This window comes from Scomber japonicus, chromosome 17 (genome assembly GCF_027409825.1).
Source record: "Scomber japonicus isolate fScoJap1 chromosome 17, fScoJap1.pri, whole genome shotgun sequence".
Taxonomy (NCBI): domain Eukaryota; kingdom Metazoa; phylum Chordata; class Actinopteri; order Scombriformes; family Scombridae; genus Scomber; species Scomber japonicus.
In genome coordinates this window covers 12,599,256-12,616,953 of record NC_070594.1, presented here as the reverse complement: position 1 = coordinate 12,616,953, position 17,698 = coordinate 12,599,256, and the positions used below count along the sequence as shown (strand labels likewise).

Genomic DNA, 17,698 nt, shown 5'->3' with positions numbered 1-17,698 from the left:
TGTGTGTGTGTGTGTGTGTGTTCTGTGCTTGAATCCAATGAGGGAGTCTTTGTCTGTGCTCATACATGGGTGTCTTTATGTGTTTGCCTACATTCTTGTGTTTGTATGCTGCAGCCCATGCTTGTTATTGAGTGTGTGTGCAACCTATGAGTGCGTTTTTTGCGTGTGTGCTTGTGTGTGTGTGTGTGGCACCACCTGTCTGACTTTGTCCTTCCCTCCTGGCCTCATTCCAGAGCAAAACAGCATGTGAATGGCGACAGAAAGCAGCAGAGTTGTGACAGAGGAGCAGGAGGAGCTCCCAGCCTCAGGAGCCGTCACTCACGCACACCACACAAACACCCGGAGTCAGAGCCACATCCAGTTTCCCCCTCTGACACACACCACGCAGTGGCAGGCTCCTCGCACTCTCGCTCATACCAGGAGTCACAGTCACACTCACTTCAACACTTCCTCTCACACACAGTCGCATAAGTACGGCTGTCGCCTCACTCACAGTCTCTCAGCCATGGCCAAGGGAGAGAAGGGAGCGCAGGGCTCAGCGGGGAAGCTCATCAAGCCTACAGACCCGCTGTTCACTAAAGCACCTCACCAGGTAAGATCATCTGTTTTTTAGTGCTTCTTTTGCATTGTATTACAGGTTGTTATCACATGTAGCATAATGGCATTGTTGTAAATCTAATTATCATGACTATTGTTCATGTCTTAGATGTATTAAGACACTTAAGTGACTGAAATGGTCAAACATTGATGTGTGTTTGTATGCATGCGTGTGTGTGTGTGTGTCTGTGTGTGTGTGTGTGTGTGTGTGTGTGTGTGTGTGTGTGTGTGTGTGTAGGTGTGTGTACGTGTGTGTGTTTGTGTGCCTTTGTTTGGCTGTGAGTGACTTCACATGATTGGATGGAAGATGGAGAAGAAGATGGAAAGTGTGATCTCTTTAGTCGCTTATCTGTTTTTGATTACTCAGCTCCATTGTTTTCCTGTGAACTGTAATCCCCCTGATATTGGATTCAATGCCTGGAAGTTGATTGTTTTGACAAGAAAGGTCAGTCTCACTGACAGGAATGACCCTTGCTTGATTAAAAGTAAGGATTTCTCGGTAAGGAAGACTTTTGTGATGAAGACAGTTATAATCAAAGCCATTATAGGAAGCAAGACAATGGATGCACGTTAAAGAGGGGTAATTTAACTCACCTTTGGAAAACACCAAAATATTGAGTCGACTTTCCTGTGATTGTTTTATGTTGTTAATGAGAGATGATGATGTGTGAAGGAAGCTCGTGTGAGAGTGTGTTTGTATATGTGCACTACTCAGCTCAGACAGATTGGTCTGTCGGTGGGAATTTGGCTTGCGGCACAGCAAAAATAGACACTCCAAAGCAGGCTCAACTGTCAGTGAAGAAGATTATGATTATGACTTGATTATTAACAAGAAATATCTCAGATTTTTAAAAAAAAAGAAAAGAGAAATGTCACACAATCAAGATTAAGAAGTGTGAAGTAAGAGAAGGTGTCCAGATAGATGTTCCTCATGAACACAGGTTGTTAAATCAAGGCAAAACCAAACCTTTACATTGATACCGATATTGTCCCTTCCATGGTCGATACCTTATATGTAGACAGTATTACAAATGCTTTTGTAATGCAATACCAGGACAATTAGTCACTAATTTTCTGTTTTGTTATGTTTACTCAAGGTGCCCACAAAATAGCATCACAGCACATGATCTAACCAGTTCTGCAACATCTCCACTAAACCTCTGTGTCATTTGCTGAGTACTTTGTTTCACTCTGACTCTATTGACTTGGATTTGACACCTGAGATTAAGATTTCAGTACAAACAAAACATTACAAAACGGGTGTCCCCAAAGATAGCAAAACATTCCTGATGTGAGCTCATCTAAAATATGCATCACTATTACAGTTCATGAAAATCTGAGTTAACTGACCTGAGGCTGAATATTTTCATAAAACACGTCCATTTAATGTATGGTAATAAATCGATCTATTCCTGTTTAGACATGCTAACAAATGATGAAGTCAGATTTGCTCTGCAATTACTTTTTTCTCAGTTTGAAGAGTCTGTTTTTATTTTTCTCTGAGACCTCACAGCTGTAACTTCTCCTGTTGGAGCTTCTTGCATATCAGAGGAGGTACAAAGTGGATAGACAACTATGACTTAACACACAATAAGGGGTCATTATGCAAATTTTTCCTAAACTACAAGTTAAACTTGTTTTAACCTCCAAATGACGTATGCTGGGAAGTCTCCTAATGTGCTAATCATCTTCTTTAAAATTGAATTGGATGAGTAAAGTGAATTAAAAATGGGCAATGGTTTAAACATGAAAAACTGAAATAGGTGTTTAAACTTAACACTTTAATATTAACATTCAGCATAAAAAGATGAGTTTATTCCATTACATTTCTGTATTGTGTTTTACAGTGTAGATACATAGCATTTCATTGTTCTCTGATAGACGACTTGTAACATGAACTTAATTTTTATGTTTCATGTATAAGATGTGTCCTATAAGGATGTATGAGTGGGACCTTTGTGAATGAGACTAAAATATAAAAAGAATGATGTATAGTCAGTAATGGGTAAACTGCCAGAGGAAATTCAACATGAGAAGCATCCCAGTCCATTACAAGAATACTTTAACAGTGTGATGTCCTGCTTACAAGACCCATGCACACAGTGTTTCCTTTTATATTACTTTCATGTTTGTGTATTCACACACTTATTAGAAGAATGAGAAAAGTGATTCAGGCTATACATTCTTGACAGCAGTCCATCTCTACGTTTTGGACTGATTCCCTGGGAGTTTAGCCAGTGTCAACAGTAGCTTGTTGACACGGGACATTTTAGTGGCTGACTGCCATGACTGACATAATCAACCTTTCCTTTCGTACTCATAATCCATAATCTGAACTGACAACGCAAAGCTACTGTTGTTGACTTCTATGACTTGAATCTATGTTGTGACCCCGATACCCAGAATTGTCATCAAATACACATTTAAACAGCTTTATGGATCTATTTTACCAGCTTAACTTTGTGCGTGTAAACATTCAGTGTACACATTTCTGGAGGATATAGCTCAGCTGGATGAGGACTTTTCTTTCATTGCCGCTCCTCCTTTCTTTACACAAGAATTATCCTCAATCCTGATTTAAATTACTTGCTGTGCAGTTCAGACATTTTAAATTGTTTCCCCCTCGGTGTTAGGATTCATTAACTTTAGAGATTAGTCTTATCTGTCCTTGTCCTTTGCTTGTTGACAGTCTGAACTTTGCAGATGCTCCCTTTACTCCGCAGTGTTACTATATGGGTGTGTGTGTATGTGTTGAGTTGTGTGTATGTGGTTTTGTTTGTCCTTTAGGTAGAGCATCCACACCACAGTAGACGGGATATCCTGTTTATCCTCTTTGATGATAAGAACTCAGTAAGGAAAGATTGAGAGTTTGGAGGGAAAGAATGAGTGTTTAGAGTAAGAGAATGAGAGCAGTTTTGGGTGTACAGAGTATTTTTGCACATCATCAGTTAAGCAGCGTTCTCCAGACACCAAAGACTTTGATTTCCTCTCCAATTAGGGGTAATTGCAGTGAGAGTGGAAGAAGAGAGAGTTTTGAAGTCGGAACCGCTGCGCAGCCTTTACTTACCTCTGACCCGCTTGTCTTGCGATTGAATAATTACACACCTCCCTCCTGGTAATTGTCGTTCTCGAACCCCTCGACGTTTTGATGGAGCGAAAAAAGGAGGAAGAGAAAACGTGAGCCGGATAATAACAGTGTGTCGGTTGGGACTGTGGTTCCTTTGGTGATTTCCTACTTTCATAAAGCCCTGAGGGGAGTAGCTGTGGGCCAAGACCCAGCCGCTGGATGTGGAGTGACACTGTTTTGTGTGTGAGTGTTTCTCTGTCTGTCTGTGTGTCTGTCTGTGTGTCTGTCTGTGTGTGTGTGTGTGTGTGTGTGTGTGTGTCTGACACCAAAGGTTCTTATAGAAGCGGGAGCAGGCAAAGGTTGATATGTGTGCACAGCCTCTGAGACGGTCGTAAATATTGGGCTCCCTAGACTGTGGTGTCTCGTCTTATTCATGTGTGAAGATGAAAGCTTGCCCTTCTTGCTAAACACTCACACACGCAAGTTCACACTAAGCGCACACAGAGTCACGTGCCTGATGGTTTTAGCAGAGCTAGGCGAGGGGAAACGGAGCCGCGGATGACTCGGTGGGTTTCTCAGGCTCCTCCATGTCCCTCAGTGTCTGCACAGATAGACCACAATACAAACAGCCAGCAGGGGGTCTCCTTCTGATCCTCTATTTTGAACAGACACACATTCACTTCCACAGATTTTAAACATAAACATCTTTCTTATCTGCTAGAGTAATATGTGTTAGGAAAAAGAAGAGATGATGATTCAGATGTAGGGAAGGTTGTAGACAATGTGTGTGTGTTTTTGTAAAGGCAAATACTAATACTAGTCACCATGTACACATCCTACAAATACATCATAGTAAATACAGATTGACGTAATAACACTGAGGCAGTGAATGCTTTTCTTTACGTTCCACTGAATCACTAAACCGTTGAGACATAAAGATGAAGGAGGAGTGTTATTTTTGGAATACCTGAAATAGAATTCCCTTTAAGGATTCAGATCATGAATGATAACAAGATTCACAGTTTATGAGTCACAAGTCTGTTCTCATGGCCTAATTCATTTGAGAGCGACACACCTCTCATACAAGTGTCTCTTGGAAGAGGTTTTGGAGTTTTGGGGGAGTTTGTGTTGTCTTTGTTACAATATTGAGCTTCCTTTATGAAAAGAAAGTAAAGTGTTTGTTGATGGTTGGTTGTTTATGTACAATGGAACTTCAAGTTTATCATGTTAACACCATTACTCACTAATGAAGTGACACATCTTCCTTTTCCCAGAATGAGTCTGATGAAATGTCTTCACCTTAAATGTCTGATTAACAATCATAGATATGTGACTTTCTTTGCACCCTACCATTCAGCAGTCATCTGTTTTTGTCCACAGTTGCATAACCATCTTATAGTTACTTATGTGTATCTTAAAACTTTAATGGGAAGCAGTTAAAGTCAATGTGTTTCATGTCAGGAATAATTTTGCAGTGGTTGTCATCTTTTATTTCCCACATTTCCCATTCCTGCTAGAAATGAGAGTGGTCAACAGACTGCATGCAGGGGGAGAAAAGGTGAGGCTCACCTACAAGGACACCAAAATCTTAATTTAAGATTCTCTGCTTCTTATCTCTGTCTCCACAGACCGACTTGAGCCACAAGTTGTCATTATGCAGTAAGCTGTGTTTCGCCATTGGCGGTGCACCCAAGGAGGTGGCTGCCAGCGCCACAGCCTTCTTCCTGCAAATCTACCTGCTGGATGTCGCTCAGGTAATGTGTTTAAGGACGAGAATGAGAAAGAGCAACAATGTGTGTGTGTGTGTGTGTGTGTGTGTGTGTGTGTGTGCGTGTGTGTTTATGAAGAAATAGGAATGCAAGTTATTTGCCTGCATGTGTTTTTAACTCCAGTCTGTCTCTGTTCTGCTCTGTAGATCAATGCCTTCCAGGCATCTATGGTGCTGTTCATTGGTAAAGCCTGGGGTGCAGTGACCGACCCTGTTGTTGGCTTCTTCATTACAAAGAGCAAATGGACCAAGATTGGCAGGCTCATGCCCTGGTGAGCTCCCTGCTTTCACTAAAGGAAACTCTTGTATTCATCCATAATTCCTATTTTTCATCACATATTTCTGTATGTCTGTGATTTTCCTTATATTGTTTCTCCAATTTTACATTTGTCACCTCAAAAGTAGGCCCAGTTGGTTCATACATAATGAAACTGAAAATATTTCCATCCACTTCTTTACTGATAACATGATGATATTGTCAGTAATGGATATTTTGCAATGGTCATTCCCTTAAGTATTTTCTAAAAATTCAAGAAATTACCATTAATTAATTAACAAAATATGAATATATACATTAGGACCACACAGAAAGAGGCAGTCACCGAGCATTGTTAAATTGAACCCAGAAAAAGTAATTAGTCAAAGGCACGGCATTGCATTAGCCATTAGTCTTTTCACAATATTGACATTCTGTTTTACTAAAATTTCACCTAAGAATGAAATTAAGTGTCAATTTATATATTTTAAGCTAATAACCTTAAAATGATGCTATTTTCCTAAGAGAACACATGGTAAAGTGCTGCTGTTCACATCCATCTTATGATCGTGCAAGCTGCAATTTAAAAAAAAATTATGAAACATATTTTGGTTTGCCCTCACTGTCTTAGACATAAACACAGTCGCTACATTATGCTAACGTTTGTGCAAAATCTCAACAAAAACAAACCACATGCTCCAGTTTCTGTTAGTTGTTAAATTATTCTCTGGGCTCATGAGAGCATTGAACTTAAAAAGCATTCAGTGCTTTTTAATTACATTGTTCCTGACGCTCCCTCTGATGAGCTATACATACTGTATGCTTAAAGGGTGTGGGCTGCTTGTGCCTTTTGATGCCACACAGCTATAAACAAGGAAGTTCCACCGCATTCTTTCATAAATCAACCGCCAGCATGCTGCTTGGTGACATTTTATTGATTTTGTCTGACACCTCATTACACATTTGGACATCTTCCAGATTTCTTTTTGTCTGTTTGCAATTTGTCATTCAATGTCCCACGGCCTTCAAAAGCAAGTGCAATTTTCAATCTGTGACTCTATAACTGCGGATTATATGAAGCTTTTACCACAGTTTCCATAATTTACGATTAGTACAGATGAGTTTATAAGCGGCTCTGCGTGTGTGTGCAATATATGTCTTTTGAGCACACAAGCATGACACTTAATGTAATTACACAGCGCGTATCTAATGCCTACTGCATTATAAACCATAGATTACACACAAGCTGACAGTGCTGGAGGGGGACCAAGTCCACTGTGGCCAGCCAGCCGCGCTTGCTAGTAGACAGATGCTGAATGCTGTTAAATCAGCTTTGATTACCCTTGGGAAGCTGTAGGTGTATGTGTGTGTGTGTGTATGTGTGTATTGTTGCTTGTGTATGTGACTGTGTCTATTACAATACTTTGTGTGATGTATGTGGATATTTTGATATGTGTGTTGTTCACTAGTATTTGTGATGAGATTGCAAGACACTCCCTCGTTTTTTACCCCCTTTGGAAAGTCCCCTCTGCCCATTCAGCAGGAAGTCTGTGTCCCTGCTGGCTGTCACATCATCAGTGGCCAGACATGAAGTGATTTGTATCTTTGAGTTCTTTAGGATGGAGTCATTTGGCCCCAAACTCCCCCCCCAGGGTGCTTTCCTGTTTATTATTTTGTGATTGTAGCTATCTACCATCCCAGTGGCAACTATTACCTTGAGAAAGCAATTTTTCTCATATAATATTGTGTCAGTGAAGGTATATCATTGGTGGAAGGAGTGCTTCTTTAATAAAAGTAGATAAGAGTAGAAATACAACAATTTAAAACAATGTAAGAATAAAGACATATTAAAAGTGATTGTCCCCTTTAACTTGTATACTATAATATGTTTGGTTATTAAATTGCTCATAAATGCCTCAATGCGTGAGTAGCATTTTACTTTTACTGTGTAGCTAGTTTTAACTACTTTATATAAACAGTTTGATAGTTTAGTTTGGTGGTTCCCAGTCTATGTAGGCTTTGGGCCCCTTCCAAAGGATAACAGCATCAATTTGGGGGTTGGTGGGATGATAATAGAAGAAACAAAGTTCTACTGCACAGATTTTTCTTCATTATTTAGAATTGTTCTCTAATCTTTGCTTTTGTTTTATGGAAATATTGGATAATTGTAGCTCTTGGCTCTTGGATAAAGTGGACAGTATAAATGAAACCATCTGAAAAGTTGAGAGGGGAAACCTCAATTTGGGGGCAATACTAACAACCCTTGAGACGAGGGGCCCCAGCTAGACGCCGCTCTTATGTAGGATGTCACAAACCAAAAAGGCTGGCAACGACTGGTTTAATCCTTAACAATAGTTTTAGAAGGTTTGTTTTTTTTAAAAAATGTGCAATTTTAACATGAAAAGTAACGTGACTATAGCTGTCAAATAAATGAAGTGGGGTGAAAAGTACAATGTTTGCCATGTAGTGGAGCAAAAGGATAAAGTAGTGCAAACGTAGTTTAAAATTTGGGATATGTACATTAAACTCAAACTCAAGCAAGAAAACACACTCTCACCTCTTGTTAATCCCTTCTGTTCCCTTGCACATCATCTAATTAGCATGCTCTAAGTGTCCCGTACAAGTCAGAGAGCAGAGAATTTAAGTGCCAGCCTCTTATCAACCTGCTCCTTCTTAATTAAGACTGTGGAAAAGATTGGGACAGTTGTGAGTGTGTAGTCATGGGTAACTGACGTGTGAGAAAGTGTGCAAGTGTTTTTGCTTGTGTACCTTTGTTGCCTCTCTCCGAACACAGTCATCTTGCAGGAACATTCTAACTGTCCCATTCACCGGCCACGGGGCCCTTTCATTGCTCCCATGACCAACCGGTCAATACTGCAGCACCAGCGTTGTCAGCTGCCTTTGTTTAAGCAAACAATCAGGAGGAGAGTGAGGTGGCAGGGCTGGACGATGCTAGAAATGACTGTTCCCGGCCTCTCTCTACCTCTTTCTCCCACTTTCTCTGTTTGTTATTCCTGATGTTGAACAGGTCAGAGGTCAGAGCCCCTGTGAGCTTTTTCACAGTCACCTAAATTCCAACACTCCCTTTTGCTACCTGTAGATGTGCTGGTATCACAGCATTTCCAGGCCTCAGACAAAGGTCAATGATAAGAACAATTTTCTTGCCTCTGGGTTCAGGTTACTCACATGACAAGCAAACTCAATTTGCTCTTAAAAGGAATGATATAGGAGGGTTGATGACATATTTGTGTTTGTAGATGAGTCATACTGTTCACCATCCATCATCTGAGCTTTTTCTACTCATTTTGAAATGCACAGCTGTTCACTTTGACCATAATAATACGTGCCAGTTATTTACTTATGAATTATACATGGCCCACATATCACTCCAAGTCCAGAGAAAGGCACAACGCAGCAGAAACGCTTCATGCTGCGCTTGCTTGAGTGTGTACTGCATATTCATGTGTTTGCGTGTGTGTGGGTGTGTGTGTGTGCTTAGATCTTTAAATGCTATGCGGGTTTGAAATATTTTGGTATTTCCCTGCTTACCCATCCCATCCCAGGACAGATTCCTAACATACTTACAACAACATGATCATTTAGTAGTCAGCTTAGCCATGCTGTAATCTGCCAGAAATATGGCGTGATTTGAACACTGCTAGGAAAATTACTTAACACAACCACTGTCATCCCTAATCTGTCAGCTTCAAATGGTAATGATAGCTGCTTTCAGTTTACTTCGAGGCACACTTCTTTGAAACAAACTACATTTTGGAAAAAGTCTCACCTGACATATTTCTGTGTTCTTTAGGATGGTGGGTTGCACTCCATTTCTGGTGGTGTCCTACTTCTACCTCTGGTTTGTTCCTCCTTTCACCAACGGCAGGTTCATCTGGTATCTAGGCTTCTACTGCCTCTATCAAACACTCATCACTGTAAGTATGGATGGCTCTTTCAGAATCAAATTTGATGTTTGATGTGTAAAGTGTACATGCCTTAAATAATTAGGCAGGACTTCACATAAAACACAAGAGAGACGTCAATTGGGTAGCAGGAGATGAAAGCTCTGACTGAGGTCTATGCAGCATCTAAAGATGACACATTACGTAACATATGAACCAAATGCAACAAACATTGTCAATAACAACGTTTAAAGTGGATGCGATTACAGTCATCTCATGCAAGCCTCCGACAGTTCCTGGTGGGATTTACACTTTGATTTGTGACATGTGCAGCAGATTAGAGCCCAGAGCTCTTAGATAGCTCACCTCAAAGGGAAGTGTAGTTATTTAGGTTGCCTTTTGTTATTATGACCCAAACCATTCATCTCTCCCTCTGTGCTCTGCTCTGCTCTGGGGTAACCCATATAACATGTGCTACAGAGCATGTAGACCGCTACAGCCACACTGTGGTGAGCTGTAATTGGCATGTCATTCTAACTACTTGATAAGTATATGGTCAGTCCTGCCAGGAACCTCCTGCTGGGTAAATGCTGGTTACCACTTTTAGCATTGCTTCATTGTCTCTAGATGTTTGTGTTTGTGTGAAGTTAGCTGGGAAAAATACAGCTGTTATCATTCAGAGGGGTCAAAATCTGTAAACAGAGGTTGAAGTGCAGTATATCATCTGTTTACGTAATCAACTAATTCTGGGTATCTATCAAATTTATGAGTTCTCACTTCCATCTGCACTGCGCAGTCAAGCAGTTTCAATTCTATAAATGTTTGCATCCAGTAAAGGCCCCATAAATGACATGCTGTATAGAACCAGCGGCTGAAAAAAAAGAAGAAGAAAATCCTTTCACGGCCGCGTTTATTTTCGTCGTGGCTATGCATGCTCGTTTGGCCGCAGTGCTGACTGAGCCCTTGTGTAAATTACAAAGTGAAGCAGGACTCGGTTTGCTCGTCTATTCTCTTAGAGAGGTGGTGAGGAAGGAGAAAACAGAGAGCTGAGGTTCACCAGCACGGAAACTGCAAACATTGCTTTTGATATATATACAGTATATATTTTGCATCTGCATTTTCACAGGAACATGTGGATAAAAGATTTCATGAGGTATCTTGGGTGTTCCCATTCAAATGTCAGTCAAATGCTATATGTTAACATAACTAAGAGTCTACTGACATGTTAGTGGCTGTGTGAGGCTTACGCATATACCAGCATCTTAACATGCACACTATAACAATGCAAGTTTGCTTATGTAGAGCAGGTTGCACTACTAGTTTCATCAACTTAGTTACATGACCAAAAACACAGGTATTTGTTCAGAAACCAAACTATAGGACAACTTGAAATGTTGACCTGATATTAGCACTAGAGGAAGTCAAAGGATCACTTGAATTGAATCATGACTGTCTTTCTGCTTCATTTTAGTGCTTCCACGTGCCTTATTCTGCTCTCACCATGTTCCTGAGCACAGACCAGAAGGAAAGAGACTCAGCCACTGCCTACAGTAAGGTCTTTTAATATGCAAAAATCAGTTATTAATGCCTGCAGTGCTGAATTCATCTTTATCATGTCTGTTCAGATTAAGGCAGCGTTATCTCCTTTGAATTGTGGTGACTAATAGTTGGATTTTGACTTGTATTGTTCTCAGGAATGACCATGGAGGTGCTAGGGACACTTGTGGGCGCCGCCATCCAGGGTCAGATTGTGGCAAGCGCCCACACTCTGAAGCACTGCCCGACTCACAACATGTCTGCCGGTAACCTTGGCAACAGCAGCGGGACAGAGATCATCAAGAGTCTGGTGCGCTCCCAGGACTATCTGTCACACTCTGTAAGTGTCACTATGCCAAGCCAGGAACCCAGGTGCTCTCAAAGTAGGCCACAGAGTTGGATTGAAAATAACTTGGACTGTTTGTGCTCAAGGCGGTTTACTTTTGCTAAATATCCGAGGTTAAAAAAAAAAAAAAATGATGTTGAATAAAAAGGAGGATTGTTTGAAATTGGGTCCATATTTACAGACTACAGTCTACATGTTCTGACACCCAAATGGCTTCATGTTTTTAACCCGTGTAACCCACTGGAATGAAAGGAGACCCTACTGTTTGATATCTGAACCCGACATCCTGAGCCAGCTCCCCTCTCAAGACCACAAAGAGGGTCCCTCCCTCACATCAGACTCCAAACTCTTGCCCCGCATTGAGGGGTCTCAAGTCACAGTCTGCAAGTCATTAGGCCTATTTATATCCCACCCAGAACATTTGAAGGCACCTCAGATTCAATATGTTGGAATTATTAGTCTTTTACTTCAAGGCAGCTGCAGCTTAAGTTGAAGTTGGAGGAAAAGGAACATGATAGGACACATTCATGTCCACATTTCAGTTTGCAGAGCTGTGAATAAACATGAGTGCTGCTGTGAATCCGTCATGGGACTTTTCGCATAGATGAAACAAGCCAGAATCAAAACTGTCCCATATTGGATTTTGGTTGCACCGCAGCTATTTGGGGTTCAAATGGTCCTTTTCCAATGGATTTTGGTTGAACCCTACCAGGGCAACCTACTCACCACGCCAAACCCTCTGCAGCCACCCGCTAAATTCCTCTGTGGTCACTGGTGAGGGTGGCACACCGTCTGGGCAAACTCAGTCTGCCCTCGGAAACAGGGAGTGTTTGATGTGCATAAATAATAATGAACCGCTGGGCTGAGCTACATGGAAAAATAGCAAACAAACAGAGGTTGTTTAAGGCAGAGCAGTTCCTGTCGGTGTACGGCATTAAATGGTCGAGGTTGTATTTTGGGATACAGATCTACTTGAGGTTTCTTCCTGTTTATGCTTGTATTTGTACAGTGAAATGTGCGTGACTGATTTTGCCATTTAAATGGAAAACAACACAGAAAGTCACACGCAATAAATCATACACTAATTATAAAGAACTCAACAGAACAAGATGAATGTATTCATCATTGAAAAAATTAACAATGACTATATTGTGGCATTTTGTTTCCAGAATGGATGTATAACATTTGGAAATGAAGGCACTTGCATTTTTTAGGCGTTTGAGCACATTATGAATTAAAGATTATAGAAGGGCTCAGAATAGACTGGATTGTACCGCCTGTGTAAGAAGAGATGGATTGATGTAGGCTACATGTTTGTTCTTTTTCTCTGCAGAAGGAGGTGTACATGATAGCTGCGGGTGTTATAGGCGGAGTGTTCCTCATCTGCACTTTGGTGATGTTCCTGGGAGTCAAAGAGAGAGACGGTGAGACTTATTTTGTTCTTTTTGAGCGTGTGAAGAATGGTGCCAAAAACAGTTCAATGATTAGTTCATCGTTTAATCTTCTGTTGATGGACAATAATTGAAGTTATTTCTTAAGCAAATATTCCAAATATTGCAGCTTCTCAAAGGTGATATCTTTGGGTTTTGGACTGTTGGTCACACAAATTAAGTAATTTAGATGTAATGTCACCTTAGGCTATGAGAACCTGTGAGGCAAATTATTTATTATCTTTAAGAATTTTATAGACTAGGGATTCATTGATTCATTGAAAATCCACAGATAAATCTTTACTTGCAGCTTTTAGTGAAATATTCCACATTTGGGAACACATTTAGGATTTAAATCAGTTTGTTTGAGGACATGGTGGGATGTCCCTCGCTCTCACAATGTTTCTTCCTGTCAATTTCAACTGCTGGCTATCAATTAAAAACAAAATTACTAAAAAGAAAGTAATCTTAAATGTACTGAACTTAAGGTTAGTAAGGTCTAATTAGGTGGGTAAGACCTGTGTATGTGCCTCTCTGCATTTTCTTTCCAACTTTATTTTTATTGATGTTATTATTGATATATGTGTATGAACAGGAGCTTTAGTGGATCTAACAAGCAAATCCTTTGAGTATTTTACATCTTGTTCATATTGATGTCTAAAGATAAAGGTCAGTTTCTCCATGCAGCCCTTTTTAATTAACAAATCCAATAGTCTAATATTTCATAATGAATTGTTCATATTGGAGCTTCTGCCTGCAGCCATTTCCATTTGATGGCTTTCTTGCAAGCAGACACATGTACTTTAAATAGATATTCATCCTCTGCTGTAAGTTTATTTGAAATTTTGCACAGATATAATGTGACAAAAGATAAACTTCTACGTCTAACATTTTCAGGAACTCTTTTGCAATCTAAAGCCATAAAGAAACCCCTTAATATGCATAATTTCTGGGATGAAAAGAGTATAAATCCCTTGCATCTTTTCCCATACAAGAGAGTGTCATTTAAATACTATTTGGTACCAGTGAGTTCTCAATCCTTCTTTATTACATTATAAATGACGATTCTCAGTAGGACAAACAGCACCTACTGCAATGCAGTGGCAGTTCCAGGATTGCCAGTGAGCAAATCCATCACCTCTTATTTACTGTGTGTTATTTGATATGCTGCACACTTATATTCTTATTCCTCATGTAACTCTTCTAGATCCATATACCCCAAGGACAGAGAAGCAGATCCCCTTCCATCACGGCTTCATCCTGGTGATGAGACATGGGCCGTACCTCACTCTGACTGCTGCGTTCCTGTTCATCACTGTTGCCATTCAGGTAAATGCAAATGTATTTATAATGCACTTCTTTGGCATGACCCTGCGGACCCTCAACATTACAGTAAATGGAGCCTGAAAATGCAGCAGTTGTTGCCGCTCAATATTGATTTGATCAGTGTAGAAGAGCACTTACTGAAAGCTCATGGTTTAAAGCATGTTTTAAATCTGAGGGCTCTTGATAGTGATACCAGCACAGCACTGTCTCGCTGTGTGACACTTGTAGGCCTTTGCTTCTGTTTTGACACATTGGGTTTAGACTGTTTAAATTATTGCAGACTTTCCAACTTTTGCATGGGATCTATTTCTGTATATTTTCGCCATCTCATCGCAGAGGTGTCAGCTGTCATCCATGTGAGCCCGGGGTGGGAATAAATCTCTGTGAAACACCGTCAGCAGCTTCTCCAGTCGCTTCCTTTGGCACTCAACACAGCAAGCTGAGTGCCCGGTGACGGTGCTGAGTAGACAAGATGATTCTGAATATCTTAATGTTTGATCTCTATTTCTACAGCTGGTACAGAGCAACTTTGTTCTCTTCTGCACTTACGCCGCTGACCTAAGAGATCATTTCCAGAATATTGTGCTGACCATTCTGGTGAGTCCTGCTCTTATCACTGATTCACCTCACAAGCACCCTGAAATGTCTACAGAAATGTATTAAATTAAGATGTAATTTAAACAAGGCAAAAATGCATTTGTTCTATTCAGTCATTATCTAACTCATTTTAAAAATATCTCATTTTAAAAAAGGAAACTTGCCCCCAATTTACTGACTCACGGCACCATTGCACACTGAACCGCATTCAAAACAATTCTCTTCACTGGTGCGTCACACATCTATTCCTTGCCCATGTTTACCCAGGTTTCTGCAGTGATAAGCATCCCACTTTGGCAATGGTTCCTACAGAGGTTTGGGAAGAAGACGGCAGCTTTTTGTGGTATCACAGTGAGTAGACTGTTTTTATTTGGTTTGCCAGAGTAGCTTTGAGCACTGATTGTTACGCTTTGATGTGTGTGCCATCTTGTGGATGAATTTGGAAATGTGGCATCCTTGAAACCCACAGAAACACTTGAAAAATGCAAGTTGTTGAAGACTTAAGATCTTGGCACACTCCATGCCTCTGAAAAAGAAAAAAAAAAGTACATCAGATGAATAAAGTAAATGAAAATAAGTAAATGTCTTACCATTCTTTCTCTCTATCTAGTGGATCATGCCCTTCACCATGATGCTGGTGTTCATCCCTAATGTGGTGGTGGCCTACGTTGTAGCTGTTTCCTCTGGACTCAGTGTGGCCGCCTCACTCCTGCTACCATGGTGAGACAGAGCACATGAGATCACACCACACTCATCCACAAATCTTTTATTGATGTGATTTAAATATTTGAGCCAAACTGGCAGCCAACAACACAACCCTGAAAGTGAAAACATCTGTCACGATATCAGATGAATCATGAGTTTCGCCTTCTTCTGGTTGCTCCAGTTTTCTGTCACAGCTTTAAAACAGGCAGGCTTGGTAAACTTAAGTTTCTATGTTGCCTGCTGGTAAAGTGGATCCTAACCAAGTACAGGCTCACTCACCACAAACTGGCAATTGAAAAAGGACAACACAAAATGCCATGGCAACCAAAAGAAAACAGAATATGTGCACTTCCTCCTCCAATGTAAACACATTCAATGAATAAGGAACATTTACTTTAACAAACTTTACTTTAACTCTGTAATTTCAGACTTCAAAGAGCTTAATGACCTCTCAAAATTAAAAATACCTCTAGGTGAAGGAGACACACACACACATATATACACACATATAATAAAATATGAATATAATTTATGCATCTTAATGTCGTGACAGTGTTTACATTATTGTTTAGTGCACATGTAAATATATTACAGTTCACTTTGCATCCTTGAAATATTCAAAATTGACAAAGCCTTTAGTGTCAGTTATGTAAATGTCTGTGCAACGACACTGCTGCTTGTACTAGTAGTTTGGTTTGATGCAAATTGTCAAAATCAAACTAACATGCTTTTAGTGGTGACTCCATGCCTTGAAGGCTCTGTGCTTTGTGTAACTCCTGTCCATTTGCCCAAGTCACGTCACGGCCATGAAAGTGATGTAATTTTTATGAATTAGAGGCAGTGTCTGCCCTTACAGCTCATTATCTAATCGTGTTATTAGCCCTGTAATTTTAGCCCACCAGTTTATCAGAGTGCTATAAGTAGACCTCATATTATCAGTGGCTGGTTGTGTAAGATGATTAAAGGGAGAGCATGAGGGAGGTCGTACGCACACATCAGCTTAAAATTTTACCATGTCTTAGGAGTGATGATCATTAAATTAAAGGCAAAGGACACATGCTCTCAAAATCCTGCAGAAAAAAAAACAACAGAATACCACAGATTGGTATCCAGAGGTGCTGTCACTCAACTCTGCATCGTGTGTGTTCAATTCAGGTCTATGCTGCCAGATGTGGTGGATGACTTCAGACTGGCCAACCCCTACTCTAAAGGCCATGAAGCCATCTTCTACTCATTCTACGTGTTCTTCACCAAGTTTGCTGCAGGCATTTCCCTGGGAGTGTCCACCCTGTGTCTGGAGTAAGTTTGCATCGCTATCACGCATACACACCTAATTTACACACTGTATGCTGTTTTATATTAGCCTTTAAGTGACACTTTGCAAAAAATGCATTAACCCCAGCCCTGATCTATAATTCATCATGTGAAAGGTGTCGAGTTTGCACCTTTGCACTGTTGCAGCGGTTGGTTGTCGATTTTCTATAGCCTGTTTTTAAATGGGATCTCTGCATGTGTGTGTGTGTGTGTAGGTTTGCAGGGTATAACACCGGTGCCTGCAAGCAGCCTGCTGCTGTCGTGTACACTCTGAAGCTGCTGATCGGTGCCGCCCCAGTGGCCTTCATTGTTACAGGTTTAATGATCCTACTCCTCTATCCTATCAGTGAAGACATTCGGCTCAGGAATAAACTCTGCCTGGAGGAGCTACGGTGAGTTGAAATCATAAACGTTCACTATGAGAAAAAACACCTGAACCTCTCAACTATTAATTGCATTTTTTACATTTGAACATATTAGAGAAATATTAGCCGCTTCTCTAGTATTCTCTCTTCTCTCAGACTCTTATTATGCTAATAATGGTGTAATTTGCATTTGATTTACAATTAATGTAGCTAATTATCAATATCGGTATCTCCCACAGGAAACAAAGCATCAGCTCCAGAACAATGGAAGATTTGAGTAACGTGTGACCTGGATCTTGAATGAAGTGAATTCACAAAGCCACGTATTCCAGCCATGCAGCTGGAAGGTTGTTCATTAGTGTATATTACACTGAGAAATAGTAGAATTGTTTAACTGTAAACATTATTGTTTCATCTTCACATGAACATGTACTGTATAGTCAACTTCGATATATGAATATATATTACCTAATTTATATAAATGAATGT

General features: G+C 40.3%; 1 protein-coding gene across 1 annotated transcript; it reads left to right on the top strand.

Annotated features, from left to right (window-relative positions):
* Nucleotides 1-250: 250 nt before the first annotated feature.
* Nucleotides 251-17,661, top strand: mfsd2b (MFSD2 lysolipid transporter B, sphingolipid). Its single transcript, XM_053336952.1, has 14 exons — nucleotides 251-592; nucleotides 5,293-5,418; nucleotides 5,580-5,704; nucleotides 9,500-9,623; nucleotides 11,062-11,140; nucleotides 11,285-11,466; nucleotides 12,806-12,896; nucleotides 14,110-14,231; nucleotides 14,742-14,825; nucleotides 15,093-15,176; nucleotides 15,436-15,545; nucleotides 16,686-16,829; nucleotides 17,060-17,236; nucleotides 17,449-17,661. Exons 1-14 carry the CDS (start codon nucleotides 251-253, stop codon nucleotides 17,495-17,497), a joined length of 1,839 nt encoding a protein of 612 aa, XP_053192927.1. The 3' UTR covers nucleotides 17,498-17,661.
* The last annotated feature ends 37 nt before the right edge of the window (nucleotides 17,662-17,698 follow it).

What these genes read in the sequence shown, in the direction of transcription:
- mfsd2b (XM_053336952.1), top strand. Translation starts at nt 251, where the DNA reads ATGGCGACAGAAAGCAGCAGAGTTGTGACAGAGGAGCAGGAGGAGCTC. An exon ending in TCACTAAAGCACCTCACCAG is followed by an intron (nt 593 to 5,292) that starts GTAAGATCATCT and finishes CTGTCTCCACAG; the next exon opens with ACCGACTTGAGCCACAAGTT. An exon ending in GGGAGTCAAAGAGAGAGACG is followed by an intron (nt 12,897 to 14,109) that starts GTGAGACTTATT and finishes TAACTCTTCTAG; the next exon opens with ATCCATATACCCCAAGGACA.